Source organism: Carassius carassius, chromosome 17, assembly GCF_963082965.1.
Source record: "Carassius carassius chromosome 17, fCarCar2.1, whole genome shotgun sequence".
NCBI lineage: Eukaryota > Metazoa > Chordata > Actinopteri > Cypriniformes > Cyprinidae > Carassius > Carassius carassius.
The window spans coordinates 9,985,513-10,003,362 of record NC_081771.1 but is presented as its reverse complement, the minus strand read 5'-3'; the positions used below and the strand labels follow the sequence as shown (position 1 = coordinate 10,003,362).

At 36.4% G+C, this 17,850-nt stretch overlaps 2 protein-coding genes across 6 annotated transcripts in view; both read right to left on the bottom strand.

Moving 5' to 3' along the window:
* Positions 1–616: 616 nt before the first annotated feature.
* atf1 (activating transcription factor 1) lies at positions 617–7,506 on the bottom strand. Of its 2 annotated transcripts, none has more exons than XM_059570814.1 (8): positions 7,335–7,506; positions 5,279–5,379; positions 5,035–5,154; positions 4,814–4,911; positions 2,540–2,673; positions 2,128–2,304; positions 1,879–2,026; positions 617–1,724 (listed from the first exon to the last, which is right to left on the bottom strand). In XM_059570814.1, exons 2-8 carry the CDS (start codon positions 5,372–5,374, stop codon positions 1,580–1,582), a joined length of 918 nt encoding a protein of 305 aa, XP_059426797.1. In that variant the 5' UTR covers positions 5,375–5,379; positions 7,335–7,506; the 3' UTR covers positions 617–1,579. The 2 variants fall into 2 exon arrangements, with proteins under 2 accessions (XP_059426797.1, XP_059426798.1); XM_059570815.1 differs by lacking the exon at positions 7,335–7,506 and adding an exon at positions 7,118–7,293.
* Positions 7,507–8,021: 515 nt separating this feature from the next.
* dip2bb (disco-interacting protein 2 homolog Bb) overlaps positions 8,022–17,850 on the bottom strand; it is a 41,678-nt gene continuing 31,849 nt past the window's right edge. For 2 of the 4 annotated variants that reach the window (XM_059570810.1, XM_059570811.1), the window contains 17 exons: positions 16,407–16,608; positions 16,196–16,308; positions 16,048–16,071; positions 15,843–15,923; positions 15,608–15,731; positions 15,204–15,325; positions 14,964–15,075; positions 14,492–14,601; positions 14,050–14,180; positions 13,725–13,893; positions 13,352–13,522; positions 12,846–12,907; positions 12,557–12,614; positions 12,406–12,480; positions 11,928–12,102; positions 11,552–11,675; positions 8,022–11,456 (listed from right to left, as the gene is read on the bottom strand). In XM_059570810.1, the coding sequence (XP_059426793.1) occupies positions 11,204–11,456; positions 11,552–11,675; positions 11,928–12,102; positions 12,406–12,480; positions 12,557–12,614; positions 12,846–12,907; positions 13,352–13,522; positions 13,725–13,893; positions 14,050–14,180; positions 14,492–14,601; positions 14,964–15,075; positions 15,204–15,325; positions 15,608–15,731; positions 15,843–15,923; positions 16,048–16,071; positions 16,196–16,308; positions 16,407–16,608 (2,106 nt within the window). In that variant the 3' untranslated portion in view covers positions 8,022–11,203. The remainder of the gene's footprint in view (positions 11,457–11,551; positions 11,676–11,927; positions 12,103–12,405; positions 12,481–12,556; positions 12,615–12,845; positions 12,908–13,351; positions 13,523–13,724; positions 13,894–14,049; positions 14,181–14,491; positions 14,602–14,963; positions 15,076–15,203; positions 15,326–15,607; positions 15,732–15,842; positions 15,924–16,047; positions 16,072–16,195; positions 16,309–16,406; positions 16,609–17,850) is intronic. The other 2 variants (XM_059570812.1, XM_059570813.1) reach the window with 1 other exon arrangement.

The following is a 17,850-nucleotide window of genomic DNA, read 5'->3' as shown; positions in this document are numbered from 1 at the left end:
TTCGATGCTTCAAAAAATTCTAACTGACCCTCTGATGTCACATGGACTACTTTGATGATGTTTTTCTTACCTTTCTGGACATGGACAGTATACCGTACACACAGCTTCAATGGAGGGACTGAGAGCTCTCGGACTAAATCTAAAATATCTTAAACTGTGTTCCAAAGATAAACGGAGGTCTTACGGGTTTGAAACAACATGAGGGTGAGTTATTAATAACAAAATTTTGGTTTTTCGATGAACCCATTAAGAAATTAGGCATACCTCAATACTTTTTCTCTTCTACTTCCATACTTGTTATAATACTTCGGCATTAGCTATATACTCAGAAAGACCATCTTGTATTCTCCAAATTTAAATCAAGATGCTTCCTTTCTAACATATGTATGTATAGGTGATTAAAGTTAAACAGTTTTTCCACTACATAAATTTCTTAGACTTTGTATTGTTTTTGTACTTCTCCAAAGCCTGGAAATTAATCTTTAAATTATAAATTAAAAAGAAGCTATAATTATTTTATTATGTTTTCACAAATATACTGAGTGGAGTTTTTCCAAGGGTCTCTGAGCCACAAATCAAGTGACAAAACAACACTGAAACTGAAAGGGAGAAAAACTAAGGTTTGAAAAATATTTATTTAGATTCACTTTAGGAAAAACAAGTGACATCAGGTTTTTTTTTTTGTTTTTTAATCGTATACTCCCTGATTCGATTGTCTTGTAACAGCTTGACTTATAAACAGTGGTAAGCCTCGGGTCTATTACTCAGCTAAAACCAACAACGGTTCCAACCCAAGTGTGTATATGGCTTGAAGACCAATCAGACTTATAACAATGACCTTGACTACAAAGGACATGGGTTTCTATAATATTAGTATATCAATCCAGAATAAGGCTTAAATCGGCTTACCACTGTTAAATGTTACCTATAATAATAAAGCTGAAAGTCCTCACCTTAAATTCTGCTCAGTCTCTGTAGAAAACCTCTCCCTAAAACTCATTCAAATAAAACACGGAATGGGGATAAGAATACCAGAGCTTCCTAAGAAGGGGAAAACAGCAAGAATGCAAAGAACACAGCTGCATGACTTCATGAAAAATACAATCGCATCACAATTTTCATACATACAAGCGCATCTGAGACAAGGTGTAAAAATACCTATCTATCTGGATATATCAAAAGTCAGCTAGCGCTTCAAATAAAATTAACATTCAATATACCCTGGAAACCAAATGCATCAAAAATAAAGCGAGATCTCCCAGTGTAGACGTGCCAATGCTAGCACAAGATAACATACACAAATATAGACATCTGTTGACTACAAATAAAAATATGTGGTAATGGAAAAGCATATCCCTCTTTCCATCTATCCTGAAAAGCATAACAGTTGCTGTTGTTTCTGGTAAATCGTTCTTAGGCTATTAGTTAAAAATGAGTTGTATAAAAACTTGACATTTGACATGAGGATTAAATGCATCCCCCATGCCAAAAAAAAGTCCCTGTGTCTGTGTTTCTATAAGCCCGTAGGCAGACAGGTCTGCCAGCAAAGTCCCATTAGCATGATTGGATGGATGTCCCATTAGCCAGTTTTAACACAGTACAGGTCTTTTAATGTCTTGAGCTCCTCGATAAGAGTCTTGTTCTGATTCTCCAGGACAGCCACACGGTTCTCCAAACATTTCACATACTCCTTTTTCTTTCTGCGGCACTCTCTGGCTGCCTCCCTGAACACAGAGATTTGCAATTACACAAAAAATGCAGTTAGGCTTAAAATGCAATAAAAACGACCCATATGAAAACAACCACAGGATATTATACATCACCAAACATGTTCATCTCGCTAAACAGACCAATCCTCTTTCTCTTAAATACACCCACCTGTTCTTCGCCAGGCGTATCTCTCTCTTCATTTGCGGGTCATCGCTTTTGCCCTGAGAGCTGATAACAGGTGATGTCATGACGACGGTCTGAGGCAGCGAGGAGGAAGAAGAGCGGATCTGATAAGCTTGCATTTCTCCCCCTGCACCTATAACACAGTATCACAGCCAGATTGTGTCCAACATCTACTAAAGCAACAATCCCAGCTGACTGCCAAATGAAAAGGCCAATTTGCCTTTGTGTGCCAACCTTGGAGCACCACTTGGTTACTAGGCAGCAGAATCTGTTGTCCGTCGGCAGTCTGAGCGTATTGCAGGATAGTTGGCTGGTTTGGGTTCGAGTTGGTCATGGTGAGAGTCTGCAGGCCTTGCACACCCTCTGAACCAGCACTCGCCAACTGCAGAGAGCCATTGGATGAAATCGCAACTGCAAAGGTGCAAACAAAACTCTGATGGATGGTTTTTGGTATAATAGTATGCAACCGTGCTCTAGTTCATGCTGTAATATAATAAGAAAAATCAAGTTTGTATAAACAACAAACTGCAGCTTAGGCAACCATTTGCTTCATTTCTGTTGCAGAATACATAGGAAGTTACCACATGATGCATTCCGTACAGCACAAAACCCCAATGTATTCAAATAACATGCTGGCTTGGCTTACTATATTGCCCAGTGCTTGTCTGGTAGATCGGGGTAGGGAGTGAAACGCTTGTTATGGCAGAGGAGGTTGAGCTTTCCTCTTCTCCCTCATTCTGAGTCACCACTTCCTCAGCTGATAGATCATTTAGAATCTTCCTGAAACACAAAAAGGAACAGAAAGTTTTTGTGTGTGCCTAAACTTGGTTTTGTGCAAGAGATGTGCCTGGGGTTTGGCAAATTTAGATTTTTACTTTCCTCTCACTAACATTGTGTTTGTGTTTAATTAAGGACACATGGAATGGAGCGCAAAAATATCCAGAAGAAAAACCTAAAATCTACACAGATTTTCTTTTTTAAACAATGGGTGAAATATGCTGGTTCTGGCCCGCCTCATCTCACAGTCTGAGAGGCAGTTCTGTGCTCATCTAGTTTTCTACACAAGTCAAAAAATTTTTTAAGGATGTGGTTAAATGTAAACAAAAAATACTTATGCTGCATTTAAAAACTGTAAATGATGACTGCAAAAGGAGTGATTTGTCAAAGATTTCCAAAACAAGAACAAAAATCCAATAAAAGCACTATAATCATTGGGAATTTTTTTTTTTTTTTTTTTACATTCAAGTCACCATGAAAATAGAACAATTATAGAAGAATTTACTGATTTATCTGTGAAAATTGTGTTATTTTTATTTTTTGAACTTCAAACAAAAACATTAACGCTGGGCAATAATCTCCTATATTGCATAATTATATAAGCTAGTGGCCTGTTCTTCATCCATTTGAAACTAAACTTTATTATACAGCCTATTGATACTTTTCACGAGACGTCACACTCGTGACGCCCACCTGGGGGGCAAAATGAAGCTTTGTTCCACTGACCACCAGTTATTTTTTTACACAGTTTGCATTAAGTAGTAATGTAGTAAAACGCATATATTAAAAGGTTGAGAAAGCGGCATCCTGTTTGTTTCCTTTATTTTACAAAAGCATGTTTTGTTTTAATTGTGAATCTACACAAGTAAAATAAATATTTAGAATAATTTTGAATAATGTTTTACTCTAATATGACCACAAATGAAGGAGGCAGGCTGTTACAGATGGTTGTTTCCACTTTTATAAGGAAAAAATAATAAAAAAATCAACTGATCTTGCCAGTGTCTCCTGCACACAGTTAAGCGTTAACACGTTAACGCAGCATGTTCATGGTCATAATAAAATACAGTCAACCAAACATATTGAAAAAACATTGTTTCAAAAGAAATCCTTTAAATTTAACAGAACAACAGTATACTCAGAACAAAACAAGAAAAAAAATATAACAAGCCTAAACAAATACATTTAAAATGTTATACTTATCGTTCCAATATTCACTTAAAACAAGATCTTCAGAACAAAATGAATCAATTTTAACTAGCAACTTAGTAAAGAACATTAAATTAAGATATGTATATTTGAGAGGTAACTCATCCATTTAACAATACGAGTATGATTTAATGCGCTTTTGAACTACAGGGAAACGGTGCTTTAGCGTGAGCAATGCTGTCATGTGACAACACTTTTATTTGAGTTAAAGCCCCTTTTCTAGACAAAGTGTTTCCAAGATCCTTTTTGCAACGTTTGAATTATCAATATATAATTTGCGGTAAAGTCAAACGGAAAAAGATTATGTCAACACGAGACATTGTATCGATAAATGGCATTTACATCAGCTAAATTTTTTGAAGTGCTAAATAGATTGGATGGAAACCTCGATATTGTTGTTTGCGAATGTTGCAATATCAATCAATTCCAGAAAAAAAAAAATCAAGTTAAATTTTTTTCTAATTTGAGAAGCCATTTCACTCAGATATACAACACATTAGAAGAAAAGAGGTTAAATGGTGACTTTAAAAATGTCTTCTTTCTTCGCATTCTCACTTTAATAGTCATTAAAGTACCGGAGAACCATGCTTCGGAGAAACTGCTTGATTACACAATCACCATGAATAATGAGATTTGTGAGCTGTGTATTTACTGAGGGAATATTTTGGAGCAGATCCAGTTCTTCAGTGTGAAAAGCTGTTTGCTTGTGGTTACTGCCAAGGCCATGAGAGTCCACCTCACTGACTGGCTCTGATTAATTCAAACTTGCTACATGTGGTCAGGGGGTCTGCAAGAGCAATCCCTCTGATTCTCAAAAACTATGCAAATGAATGCTATTAGGATGCCAGCTTCAGAAGTAATTAAAGAATCCATGTAATGTTGAGGTTCAGCAGACTCATAAACTATTTGCCCCTGACCCCAGGGCTTGTTTTACCTGTAGGATGGGCGCCGAGCCAAGATCTCTCTTGATTTCTGGTTAGATGCTCCACTGTCACTTGATTCCTGAGAATCATCACTGTCAGATGCTTGGCCCTAATAGGAAACACTGTTTAACTGGAGGGGAAACATGTCATTGATTTCAACCTGAAGTAAAAGCATTCAGAAGTTTTAAAGATCAGGAAATTTAAGATCACTGTATGCATGTCTGCACATTACCTGTGCTTGTGCTGGTGGAGACTGGATAACTGATGACTGTGCTGACTGAATCACACTTTGAACCTGGAACTGACCGCTGGGCAGCTGAACCACTGTCACTGGATTCCCACCCAGAGACATCTTTGTACGTGATAATCATAACATGAAACAAGCAATTTTGGTGCTCTTTTTTTTTAAACAAATGCTCAGTCACACAACATGTATATGTAAATACATCATGAAAATGTGTGCACATGAACAATACCTGTGCTATCTGTGATATGTGAGAGGCAGTTATAGTTGTGGGGATGGCAACAGTTTGATCGGAGCCATTACTGTTATTCTGCTGGACCTCCTCCATTGCCACTGCAAATCAACAATGAGACAGATTTTGGTCAGTATTTAATGTAGATGTGATGCTTTCCATGACCTGTGCTTATATACAGAGTGTCCACATTTTTTTAATTGCCGTGTTCTGTTATTACTAGAATGTACTGTTTACAGAGATTACTTTAAACAAGCAATTTATAACCAGTTATATTTAGAGCTGGTCTTAATTATAATTTTTTAATCAATAAAAAGGTATATTTTTATACTTAATATATTCATTTCCAAGTAATTTCAATCACAATTTCCTCACATTTCTGAAATATCTTACATATTTGATCATGAACATACATTTTAATACCTTGCAAATAACTGTTAAAAAGTGTTTGGTAATAAATAATATGTTTTTAATTAATTGTTAAAGGGAAACAAATTCCCTTTTATATCATTTTATTAAGGATGTGCACGCTTTATGAAGAGAAATCCCCATCCACTACAATGACAGAGCGTAGAAAAGCCAGGACAATTTTTAATATAACTTTGATTGGATTTGTCTGAAAGAACAAAGTCATATACACATAGGATCGCTTGAGGGCGAGTAAAACACAGGCCAGTTTTCATTTTTGGGTGAAATGATCATTTAATATTTCATATATAAAAATAAAAATTTATTTGAATTTCAAAAAAAAAAAAAAAACTATATATATATATATATATATATATATATATATATATATATATATATATATATATATATATAATGTGTGTAAAAATATATACATGAAATAAATAATTCAAAAAGTTGGTAAAGTTAATATTTTATTTGATTTTATTTTTTTCAAGGCAAACAAATTTGAACCAAGGGCAGAAAAACTATGTACAATTTTGCAGACTGACAGCAAACATGAGAATGCTGAAGAATACAGACTGTTTTTATGTGTTTACAGGATGGTCGGTGTGTGTATGCGTGTGCATGCTGAGATAGTTCTGTGGTCAACCTAGGCTAACAGTCAAAAGCCTTGATTTAGTCACAGTTTCCATTTCACCCCAACCCTGAGTCAGTCCCTTCGGCTCCACCACACACACTTACACTGTCCTTCTGGGTTGCTTTCTATACATTATTTCTGAACCTAAATTATGATTTGACTCCAGTAAAATCATGTTAGTACAATAATTGGAAAATAAAGTTACAATGTGATGGAAATAAATAACATAAAGGCTGCTTTAACATGGAAGACACAACTCCTCCTGTAGTAGTAAATCAGATGGAGCTGCTTAGTGTTGTTATTAACGGCACTTCAAGTAGAACCGGATGCTAAATAACGCCCATCAAATACGCACAGTCCTCGAAAAAAAACAAGCAATATCGGGATAATTTTTATTTTAATAAAGCCATGATAAAATTGCGAGCTATACTGACCTGTTGATTCAAAACATTTTCGATAATAATGTCTGTTAAAAGTCCACGTTTAAATTTTATATATATATATATATATATATATATATATATATATATATATATATAAACTACAGCAGCTAAAGTTAACATACTAAATAATAATAGGCAACTGCCTAGGTATTCATTTCAGGAATTATCTATTAAAATACATCAGATTCAGTGGGTATTTAAAAGCGGGCTTGTTTGCACTAAACAAAAACTCCATCACCAGAAACGATAATTTTAGCGATGTTGCAAATATTTAATCAGTTTCAGCGTCCTAAAGTCTTATTCCCCCATGAGATCCTGATCAAAAGCACATCTTGAAAGAAGTCAAACCGCTGCGGTGTGTTGTGAAGCCTGTGGGCGACTTTATGTCGTGCTCTGCAGAAAGTTTCAAGCGAGTCACTGGCACGCAGATGCCCGCGTCAACAGACGTCAGCGATACGGGGAGCCATTAAAACACCTTCCCGTAACGAGTGCTACAACCGAGCGGACGGGCGCCATGACTGCAGCGACAGAGGAGGAAGAGTACAGAACAAAAGCAACGCCTTACCTTCAATCCTTTTGAACCGCTCCTGGGAACAATAACGACGCCTATAGAGATGACAGGATTCGAGATATAATTTGTAAAGTAAATTATTTAATAATGAACAGAATAAACCTGGGCGGTTTCCATTGAAAAATCTAGATGGCTTGAGTTTTTTTTCTAAAGGCCGCAATAAGCGCCGCCCTCTAGAAAGACGTGTTACGTAAATCTGTATTAAGTTTTGTGATTGGTCAATATCACTGAAACGTAGGGGGGTCTAGGGGCATGAATGAAAACAATACAATTTTATGAATTTCTATATTCTGCTTTGCAAATACTATATTCACAAACAGGAATTCTTAACAATATATGTTCCTGTTATACAACCCCAACTATTGTTTAATTAACTAATTTATTTATTTTGGGGGGGGGGGGGGTAGTTAATGTTAATATTGCATGTTTAAAAAGAACCTGTACATGGCAGCTATTAACGCTTTCAATCTGTTTGAAACTTTAATTCCTTAATAAAATAAAGATAACACTGCTGTTATCTAAAATTGATACTAAAGCATTGTGTCTGCCACTTTCACCAAAAAGCCATATAGATAGATAGATAGATAGATAGATAGATAGATAGATAGATAGATAGATAGATAGATAGATAGATAGATAGATAATAGATAGATGCAGTTATGAAATAAAAAACTTCAGAGATGCAAAATAAAAGCCTTTTATTATTTTTTCGTGGTTTTCATTGGAGTATAAAACAGTTACAATAACCAATGTACAAAAAAGAAAGATGTGAACGAACACGAAAATGCTTGCTTGCATAATCAACACTTTCATTTATATCCATGAATGACTAAAAATTGATTGTATCACATTCGTTTAATTGCAATGTGATCTCTTAATCTTGTAATTTAAAATGCTATGAGAATTGAACAAAGTTATAATCAACACAAAAAAGTTATATGCATTGTCTAAACAACAAAAGTCAAGTTACAGTTGCATGTTCCCACTTTATAGCTAGAAAATAATCTGTATTTTATTTGTGGTGAAGTGTGCACGTTGCTTTACCGGATGTGTCCTTTGTAACTGCATCTGGTTGCATAGTGTGTGAAACATTTATTTTGGATCCAGCACTCAGCTGGCATAACAGATTATCAATTAAATGATAATTTTCTTCTTTGTTTTGTTTCTTGTCCAAGACTTGGTTAACACTTGTTAACACTAAATGACAAATAAATTATTTTTATTTAAAGAACATAATCATTGCAAAACATGAAAGTGAATATTTATAAATGAATATCCTCTTCATCCTGGAAAGCACTATTTCCCTGAATTCCCCATGTAAAAAGCTAATTCACTCGCTTGTGCTTTCATCAAAATAAGCTCAGCTCTGATGCCATTAACGACAGTGAGAATGAGAGAATACATTTCATGACAGGAAAAGGTATCGTGGAACTCATCAGCAAGCAAATGACCTTTCAACGCAGTGACCATAAGCATACATATACAGTACAACCCCAGAATGAGGTCAGACTAACATACTGTAGTGATCAGTTGTGTAAGGACTCTGAAAATAGTCTTTCAAGCCCCCACAGTGCTTGACTTTATCATGCTTACATCTTAAAGACTTGTACATACCGTAAGAGTTCTGAATCTGAATTCTAAATAGAAATGCATGACAGAAAGACTTCAACCCATCACATTTCTGATCAACCAGAAAAGAAAAAACAGAAACAGAGCGAGCTATTTACAAGAAGTCTTTAACTTTAGACCCCCGCTCAGCTACGAAGGGATGTAAATGACAGTAGTTAATATTAATCCAAAAATCTGACAGAATACAGCAACTAACTTACAGTACAGTAGAATTTCACATCTGTACACAAGCAATAATTTTACAAGAAGTTAGTCATTCCTAGTAAAAATGTCTATAGTACAGGAGACAGCAACTGTCCTTTAAAGATCCTTTGCCAAACATGTAAAATCGATGCCTTTGTACAGTTAGGTGTTCACAAGGGGCTTGCTTGTACAGAGTTGTGTTATTTTACAGTTGTTTTATTTTATTGTACAGATGCCTGAATTCCTTTTTGCCATTCAGAGGTTTAAATGGCTTGTCCTGATGTGTATAAGCACCTTTAAATGAGAGCAAAAACAGAGCTGTACGTAACTCATTTGGTGTTTGGTTTGGGCTTGGTGTGTGTGATGATGAGGTTTGCAGTTGGTGAATATTCTTGTCTTACTGTTTTATGTTGAGAAGTAAACTCAAGGAATGTGTGATTTGTAAATGTAGGTACTGAGGTTAGACTGGGCATTACGCCCCAAAAATTAGTTTTTTTTATCTGCCTGCGCATTTTTGTGCAAGTCATATGCTACTCAGTAAAGCACGTATTTATATAATACTACACATATGCCCTTGTTGACAGATATTAATAATACATGTTACAGAATGTAGCTGCATTTATCTAATAAAGTGCATAAAGGATAAAAAATAATAATAATAGGGATGATTATCCTCATGCTGAACTTATGGAGTTGAGGGAATTAAGTTTTTCAGAACTTCAGAAATTGCAAACTAAAAAAAGATTATAAACTTTCGGGTATTGCATTGCAATTTTTCTAGTACATCTATAGATTGTGTACTGTAGAACTAAAACAAATATGTAAGTTTGTAGCCATAATAGCTCCATATCTGAAATTTAGTTAAAGCCCCAGTGGTAAGATTTTAAATGCTTAATGGTTTCAGAACAGGCAGCAAAATGAGCTGAAGGCTGCAGTCACTGCAGCACATTTGTGTGTTAACCAAAATGGTGGTGGATGATACTGTGGGTTTAACCTGGGTAAGGGCATTCTATGAACCAGAGTGTTAAAGAAATGTCCTATAATCGATAATGCCCTTGAGAAAGGCACTTAACCCCAGGTTACTCTGGAGGGACTGTCCCTGTGTCATAAGTATACTGAAAGCTGCTTTGGACAAAAGCATCTGATGAATGACAAATGACCAGGGGAGTATCAATACCCCTATTACTCCAATGCTGTCCTAAAATGTTAAAAATTTAAAGCCCTGTAACACACAGCACCATTAATAAGCTGGGTTGCAGATCAATTCTGTGTATATATTCAGAATCATTTAATAATATATCCTAAAAGAAACTAATCTTCCATTCTTTGCTGTTGGGATTCAGAGGCATGATGTCCTTGTCTGTTCATGAACTTGATTAGCACACAAATACACATCCCAAAAGAGTTCTAACCACACTATTTTAAGATACAGAATATGTATTGCTAAATCTACATAATTCCTTGACTCCTGTCTTTTGTAGCTCATCCATCCATCAAGACCTCCTATCATTCATTCTAGTAATAATAATCATATAAATAACAGTTTATATTGCAATTTTTAAGAATTCACTTTGTCTCCCTTTATACTAATTTTGAGAATTGACTCCTGGAATCGATTCCATTTATTCCAAAAACTTGGAAACGGAATCATCTATTCTGGAATCGAACAACCCAGGTGAAAACTTACAAACTGAGGCTTTAAGATCATTTTAATTAAAAGAAAATTACTAGCTAGACAGTACTAGAATAGGAATGCATTTGAGTAGAAAAAAACAGCTATGTAATTCAAGTAGATTTAAATCATGACCAAGAACTGGACAGACAGTAAGTAGAATTTTGTTCTGGGGGAGAAGGAAGTGAGCAAAAGGGAAATTCTATTATAATATCCCTTCTCCAAGACAGTAATCTCACACATTTGTAATTTTTGTTCAATAACACCTTATCCCTGAAAAAACAGGGCCAAGTCTGTCTGTATAAGAACCCAATCCCAGTTGTGAGGCCAGGCTCCATAGCACCTTTCTGTTAAGCCTTTGTATCGCCCATGACTCAAATCACATGTTGTACGCTACGTATATGGGGTCCAGCTGATCTGCCAGGAAGGAGTCTCTCAAGTGCATTCGTTGCTTTTCTCCTCTGGAGTTTATGGGAATGACCCCTGGGTCAACGATAACCACTACACCCACAATCAGATGGTGCTCCTCTAAAACAACATTGGTTACCAGAGGAACCAGGTCTAAAGCATCCTGCTCGGATCCGCAGAGTTCAGCCACCACCACCAGCAGATTTGTCCAGGTGAACACAGCACTGCGGAGGCAGAAAACAAATAAAAGGTAATGGACAGCATGACAATATATTGTCACAATGAAAATTAAGCAAAGAGTGTGAGGCTGGGACTCTACCTTTCACCAATGCTGCGATGGGCACGTGATACGCTGGTCTCGATGTCAATTGGATGATATCGCAAACCTCTCAATTCTAAAGTCTCATCCAGCGAGCCCACCACAAACAGGGCGTCATGACGATCTAACAAACAAGAACAGATTTACAAGAATGCATGTTTTTTTTTAATTAGTGACCCATAAACAGAGTTCAGAATCTAGGAATATATTCATACATTTTTATGCATTTTTTTACAATTCTAGAACTTTTTTGCTGAGAATAAAAAAAAAAAGATCTTCAAAGTGGTTTCAGACTTTAGCATTCCACATATAACATATCTCCCTCATCAATCTGTCATGAGCACTTAATTCATCCATTTTTATTTCTCTCTCTCACCTCCACTGGAGTCTGTGAGTTCAGTTCTCTTGACAAAGCCCAGGTATCCAGTTCTGGCCCAGAGTGTTTGAGGATCTCCGAAACTCAGCTTAGTGTTGAAGTGGTCAGCCTGCAGATTTTCCTCTCCGTATATAGTGTAGTATCCTGTTGCATTGTGGGGACTGTTTACCCAAATCTAGGAAAGAAAGAAGTTTATTACTGGATAAAGAAAAAATCCAGGTATTATTTCCAATTAAACTGTGTATTTCTCAGAGTATTAGCCAAATTACTATTTTTTATTATTATTACTATTTCAAAATCAGCCATAGCAAGACGAAGGAATCACTGTATTCCAAAAATGACTCCGTTATAATTGTTAGTATACAAATAAAATAATATTAGAATGATTGGAAGTGTGTTAAAGGGTTGTTCATTTTCAAAAAAAAGCACAAAGCTAAAAAAAAAACCACCCAATTATTATTCTCATATTTAAACACACCTCTCCCAGGTGAGAGTCCCCTAGTGGTCCTCTAGTTTCTGGATTGACTATGATCACCCTCACACCAGGAAGAATCTATAAGAGGGAGAAAAGGCATTAACACTATTTTCAATTTCATTTATGCACGGTCCAACAGTGGAAATGTCCTTACTGTTCCAGACTCCACAAGAGGAAGTGACTGTGGTGCTCCTCGCTCTACTAACCTCACCCTACAACACAGAAACATATTTTTCATATGTCAACACTTTTTTCATATTTGAAAAAACCCGGTCTCATATTTGATAGAATTCTGCATTTGAAACAGTGAAAAACTGTTGACTACTGAAAAATGGTACCAAACACAATTCAGTTTGGCCAGAAAGTGACATTTCACGCTTAACTTTTAGTATTTAAACACTATTTGTTTTGTGTGTGTTTATATGTGTTTGTCCTTATCTTACCGGTCATGCCGGAGGGACTTCATGTCCACATAAACAGTGGAGGGGTCTGGTCCTGTGGTACCCTGTGAAAAATACAAACCCACCAAACATACAGATCAGCTGAAAACCAAATATTAACATCACATATCCATAACCTCCCACCAAGCCCCTGTTAAAAAATTAGTATATGCTAGGTATGTTTTAAAGCATGGCTACTGGTTTGAGCTGGTCCTTAGCTGGTCATGAGCTGGTTTAAGCTGATCCTAAGCAGGAGCTAGTAGCTTAGGACCAGTTTAGGACCAGCACATCACTAGCTAAAACCCAGCTTAAACCAGCAAAGGACCAGCTTAAACCAGCACAAACCATCAGCCATGCTCTAACCATACCTAACCAGCATATGCTGTTTTATTTTTTTTAACAGGGGCATTTATTGGTAACATAGATATGATGGATCAGTAAGAAGAGTATATATCGTTGCCTACAGCAGGTGCAAAGGAAAATCAATTTACTGAGTTCAGATAATGTACCTGTAGGCATATGGCCAGGTTAACTCTCGACCCAAACGCAGTGCTGACAGCCCGCATGGAGAGTCCAAGATCTTTGAACAGCTTGGAGAAGGAATGTGTGAGAGCCAAGCGTGGACGCTCCTCAGCAACCACCACACAGCTCCTCACACATGACAGGTTCACACCACGCGCCTGAAGTCAGATGGAAACGAAGAACATTAGAAGAGCATGTGATAAAAATAAGAATCTTTTGAATCCATGATTGAATGGATCTATTGAATCGATGGATCTATGAAGGAAAGCCATACAGGAGTAAGAGTAAGCAACTGATGGTAGAATTGTCATTTTTGGGTGAACTATGCCTTTAATGTTGTAAATATTAATGTGAGCATACCTTCAGCATGTCTGTCTGTCCACCTAGGCCCTTGGTGCAGAGCTCCATGACTGAATAGGAGCAGAAGGTGTCTCTGATGCGGTACTGACTGAGCGTGCCTAGCCACAGGGTCAGCGAGCTCTCCAGCTCCAAAGGAGGGATCAAAATGGACTGATGACCTGAATATACACTGTAAAACACAGGCACATACCAGGTTTATAATACCTTCAAAACATATTCATATCCATTCTGAAGAGAACAAGCCATTGCATGAGATGACACAAAGCCATTTTTATGTTAGTATGAGTCATTTGTATGTGACTGTTTGTGTGTATCCATCTGTTACCTCGCAAGGCACCAGAGCACAAAACCAAGTCCACAGTAGGGGTCGAGGCAGATGGTGATCTGGCGAGAGGAGTACAGCTCACACTGCAGCTTTATAGAGCGACAGAGAGCGCTCACCGCCGCATGAGAGATCTGGTTGACAGCCAATCAGAGAGGGGAGTCTCAAATGTACAGAACAACTAAAAGGGAGATATTTGCTACAGTGGGGTCCAAAATGTCTAAGATATCACTGAAAATCATTAAATAATTTTTAAAATAAAATGTTTTTTTGCGATTTCAAAAGAGAAAATTGCAAAACAGAAACATTTTCAATAGTGGTTTTAGGTTTTAAGGACACCACTGTGTATTAACAAACATCCCATCCATTTGAAACGTCTCCGATTGGTCAGTTATTCAATGACCCTGCTAAAGATAACTATGAATATCTTATGAAGATCTCTCACCTTCACTCCTGTCAGCATGCCTGTGGTTGAGACACTGAAATCCAGATAGGCGATCATCTCAGCATTGGGTGGTTTGTAGATTGTGGGAGGTCGTTTGCGAGGCAAGTCATCTGGGGAAAATCATGAACATGTAAGTTTCTAAGTTTTTAGCCTAATGTTTAATTCCAAGCTAGCTTGCTATGCATGTTACTGGGTGGGAAGTTTATGTTGTTATTTTTTGTAACATGGAGACTTGTAAGTGCTTAAATTGACTGTATTGTGGTGATGAGTCTATTATTACACAAAACCCAAAAGTTGTTTCAATGAAAGAGCAAATCCTGATAGAGAGTATATGTTCAATTCTCATATAATATATTGTATCGTATCATATCATATATCATATAATATCATGTCACATGACTTGAAATAATTATTATACAAGCAAAGTATGTTGTGCACAGCAACTGTATTGAAATTGACTGGTGTGTGTTACCCGTGTCTATTATGATGGGCCATGTTTTTATGTTGACTGTAGCTGCTGCTTCTTTAGATCTGAGAATCTTCGTTAAAACCTGAGTTGTGAGAATGCAAGCAGCCTTGCTGACCTGAGGAAACCAGGAGAGATGCAAGAAAAGTGAACAATATTAGAGTTTGGCGGCTGAAGACCTACCAAGCAGTTAAAAGAAAATCAATCAAATCAAGGTGTTCAAAATATGCAAACACACAGACTTACATCAATGATCATGCGGACAGTGGGCAGAGTGGCAGAGAGGTTCTGTGGGTGTGGAGGCCTCACGGTGACAGGAATACAACCAGCATACAAACAGCCATAAAATGCTGCGATCAGATCTATTCCTGCACACACAAATAAATCAAATGCAAGGCAACATTTCAATTGTGTAAAAAAAATTTTTTTTTTGATGTAAAAATCTTAAAAACATTATAAGTGGACCTCAGAGAACAGTACAACAACAAAAAGGCATTCTTGACCCCTTTAAAGCACCTTTATGAAAACATCCTCTCCACATGTGAAATAAAATAGAGCAATTTTTTTCAATTAACCATGTCTTTGTGGTTTACTCCAATACAGTGTATTTTTTTAATTTGCTATGAAAGAACAAAGTATGTGTAATTTACCAGGTGGATACAAAAGCACCACATTCTCTCCGATGTTAATACCACTTCTCTCCATGAGAGCAGCTGCAATCTTCTCTGATCTTTTATGAAGCTGAACACATGTAGCTGTACATACTGCAACTCCCTAGACAGAGAGAGAGCACATTATTGAACAGCAAATCAGACATTGTAAGTAAGGATTAGATCAAGTGTAGTCCTTCCACTCTGTTTTTTGAGTGTATGAGATTTTTTTTACCTTTGCATTCAAAAGTACAAAAAGCGTATGGTCAGGATCAGTTTGAGCTCTCCAGTGTAAAGCCTCCGTAAGGAATTGATGCTAACAAAGACAAGATAGACAGTTCATCATCAATAACATATAAAATCAATAAAACACTAAATAATCATATCATGCCAAAAGTCATGTCATGCATGTGATGTGCCATAATGGTCCCAATGCTTACCATCATTGTAGGCCACATGCACAGCTGCATCCATACGAAAGCATTAAAATACCACACAATGCATTTCAAATAAACTGCTTCAAATTATACGGGTTGCATTATTTACTTCTGGTTGTATGGGCACAATACACAATAAATCTCAGTTTACCTTCCTGACCAGGTCTTGGTCCTCTATGAGTCCCAGATCCCTGCCTGCAGCCTGTGCAATTCTTTTCCCAGCAACCAAATTACCCACCATAATGGAGGCAGGTCCAACACCGACTATGAAAGACATAATAACAGGACAGAACACTTTGAGAAAACATCACATGCATCAGATTTTCACCTCTAAGATCTCTTTTTAACCCCTGCATACACACCTGGTTGTTTTTGACGTGGTTTGGGCATGTTGGTGACGCAGGTGTGGGGGCACATGAGGATATTGCAGGGGTGCAGCGCTCCCTCCAGGAAGAGTTGCTTGGTGTCGGAGATGTGAATGCCCCCTAGGGGAGTTTTGGGCAGGGTGTTGGCAGGAACCAGTGCAAGACAATACAGTCCCACCTGATGAATACTGTCAATTGCCTACAGTTGTAAAACAATACACAAAAATCACCAACAAACATATAAATGCATCATATATAAAACATTGTCAAATGTATGTGTGTTACACTAAACAATGAATTAACATTTATGCAAGCAGTAATAAGACACTGTTGTGATTTTACTTTAACAATGGTAAACTGCTGCCTTAATTAAAATGCAACTATATTCATTGTAAATGCATTAACCTGATTGGTATTACTAAATAAATCTAATTAAGAACAGTGTGATTTTAGTATTTTTTATATATTATCATAATAATTACTAATATTTTGAATTATCTTTTTATTTTTATATTTTCAGTTTACTCTAGGTTTAAAGAGATAGTTCATGCTAAAATTTAAATTCAGTCATTAATTGTCTTATGTCGTTCCAAACCCGTAAGACCTTTGTTCATCTTCAGAACACAAATTAATATATTTTTAATGAAATCCGAGAGCTCTCTGACCGTCCATAGACAGCAACACAACTGAAATGTTCCCAGGCCCAGAAACAGAGTAAAGACATCGATAAAACAGTCAATGTGACATCAGTTGTTCAGCTGTAATTTAAGGTTGGGAATGACATGAGGCTGAGTAATTAATGGCAGAATTAGAACTATCCCTTTAAATTACTTTGTTATGTGCTTTTGTCATTTTTATTAGTTTATTCTATTTAGCTTTAATTTGATTTTAATTTCAGTTTTAGTTTTATACATTTTAGTACTTCAACGTAAAATTATTTTATTTCAGTTAGTTGCCAAGACAACATTTTTCATGTATTTATTTGATTTTATTAGATTTTATTTCAGCTTTATTTCAGTTAATGAAAATGATTTGTAATCGTTTTAGTTTTAATTAACAATAACAACATGGATTTTGACAAATCCATGACAAACACCTTTAAATAATATAGAAGCATTAAATGTTCATTAAATAATCAATATTTTCAGTAAATTCAGTAAATAATCAATATTTAATAATAATAATCACAAACCATTTTTACACAAAAGATAGCACATACTGGCAGTACAGTCACAGATGTTTGTACATATACTCCCTTTTGTAGCATGGCATTCACATGGTACATCTGATCAGATTTATTTATTTATTTTTGGCATTTTTGACTTTACTATGATAGGACAGCTTAGATCTGACAGGAAGCGAAGTGGGGGAGAGAGAGATGGGGCAGGATTCGAACTCAGGATAACTGTAGTCACCGTGCTGTCACGAGTTGCCCATCAAA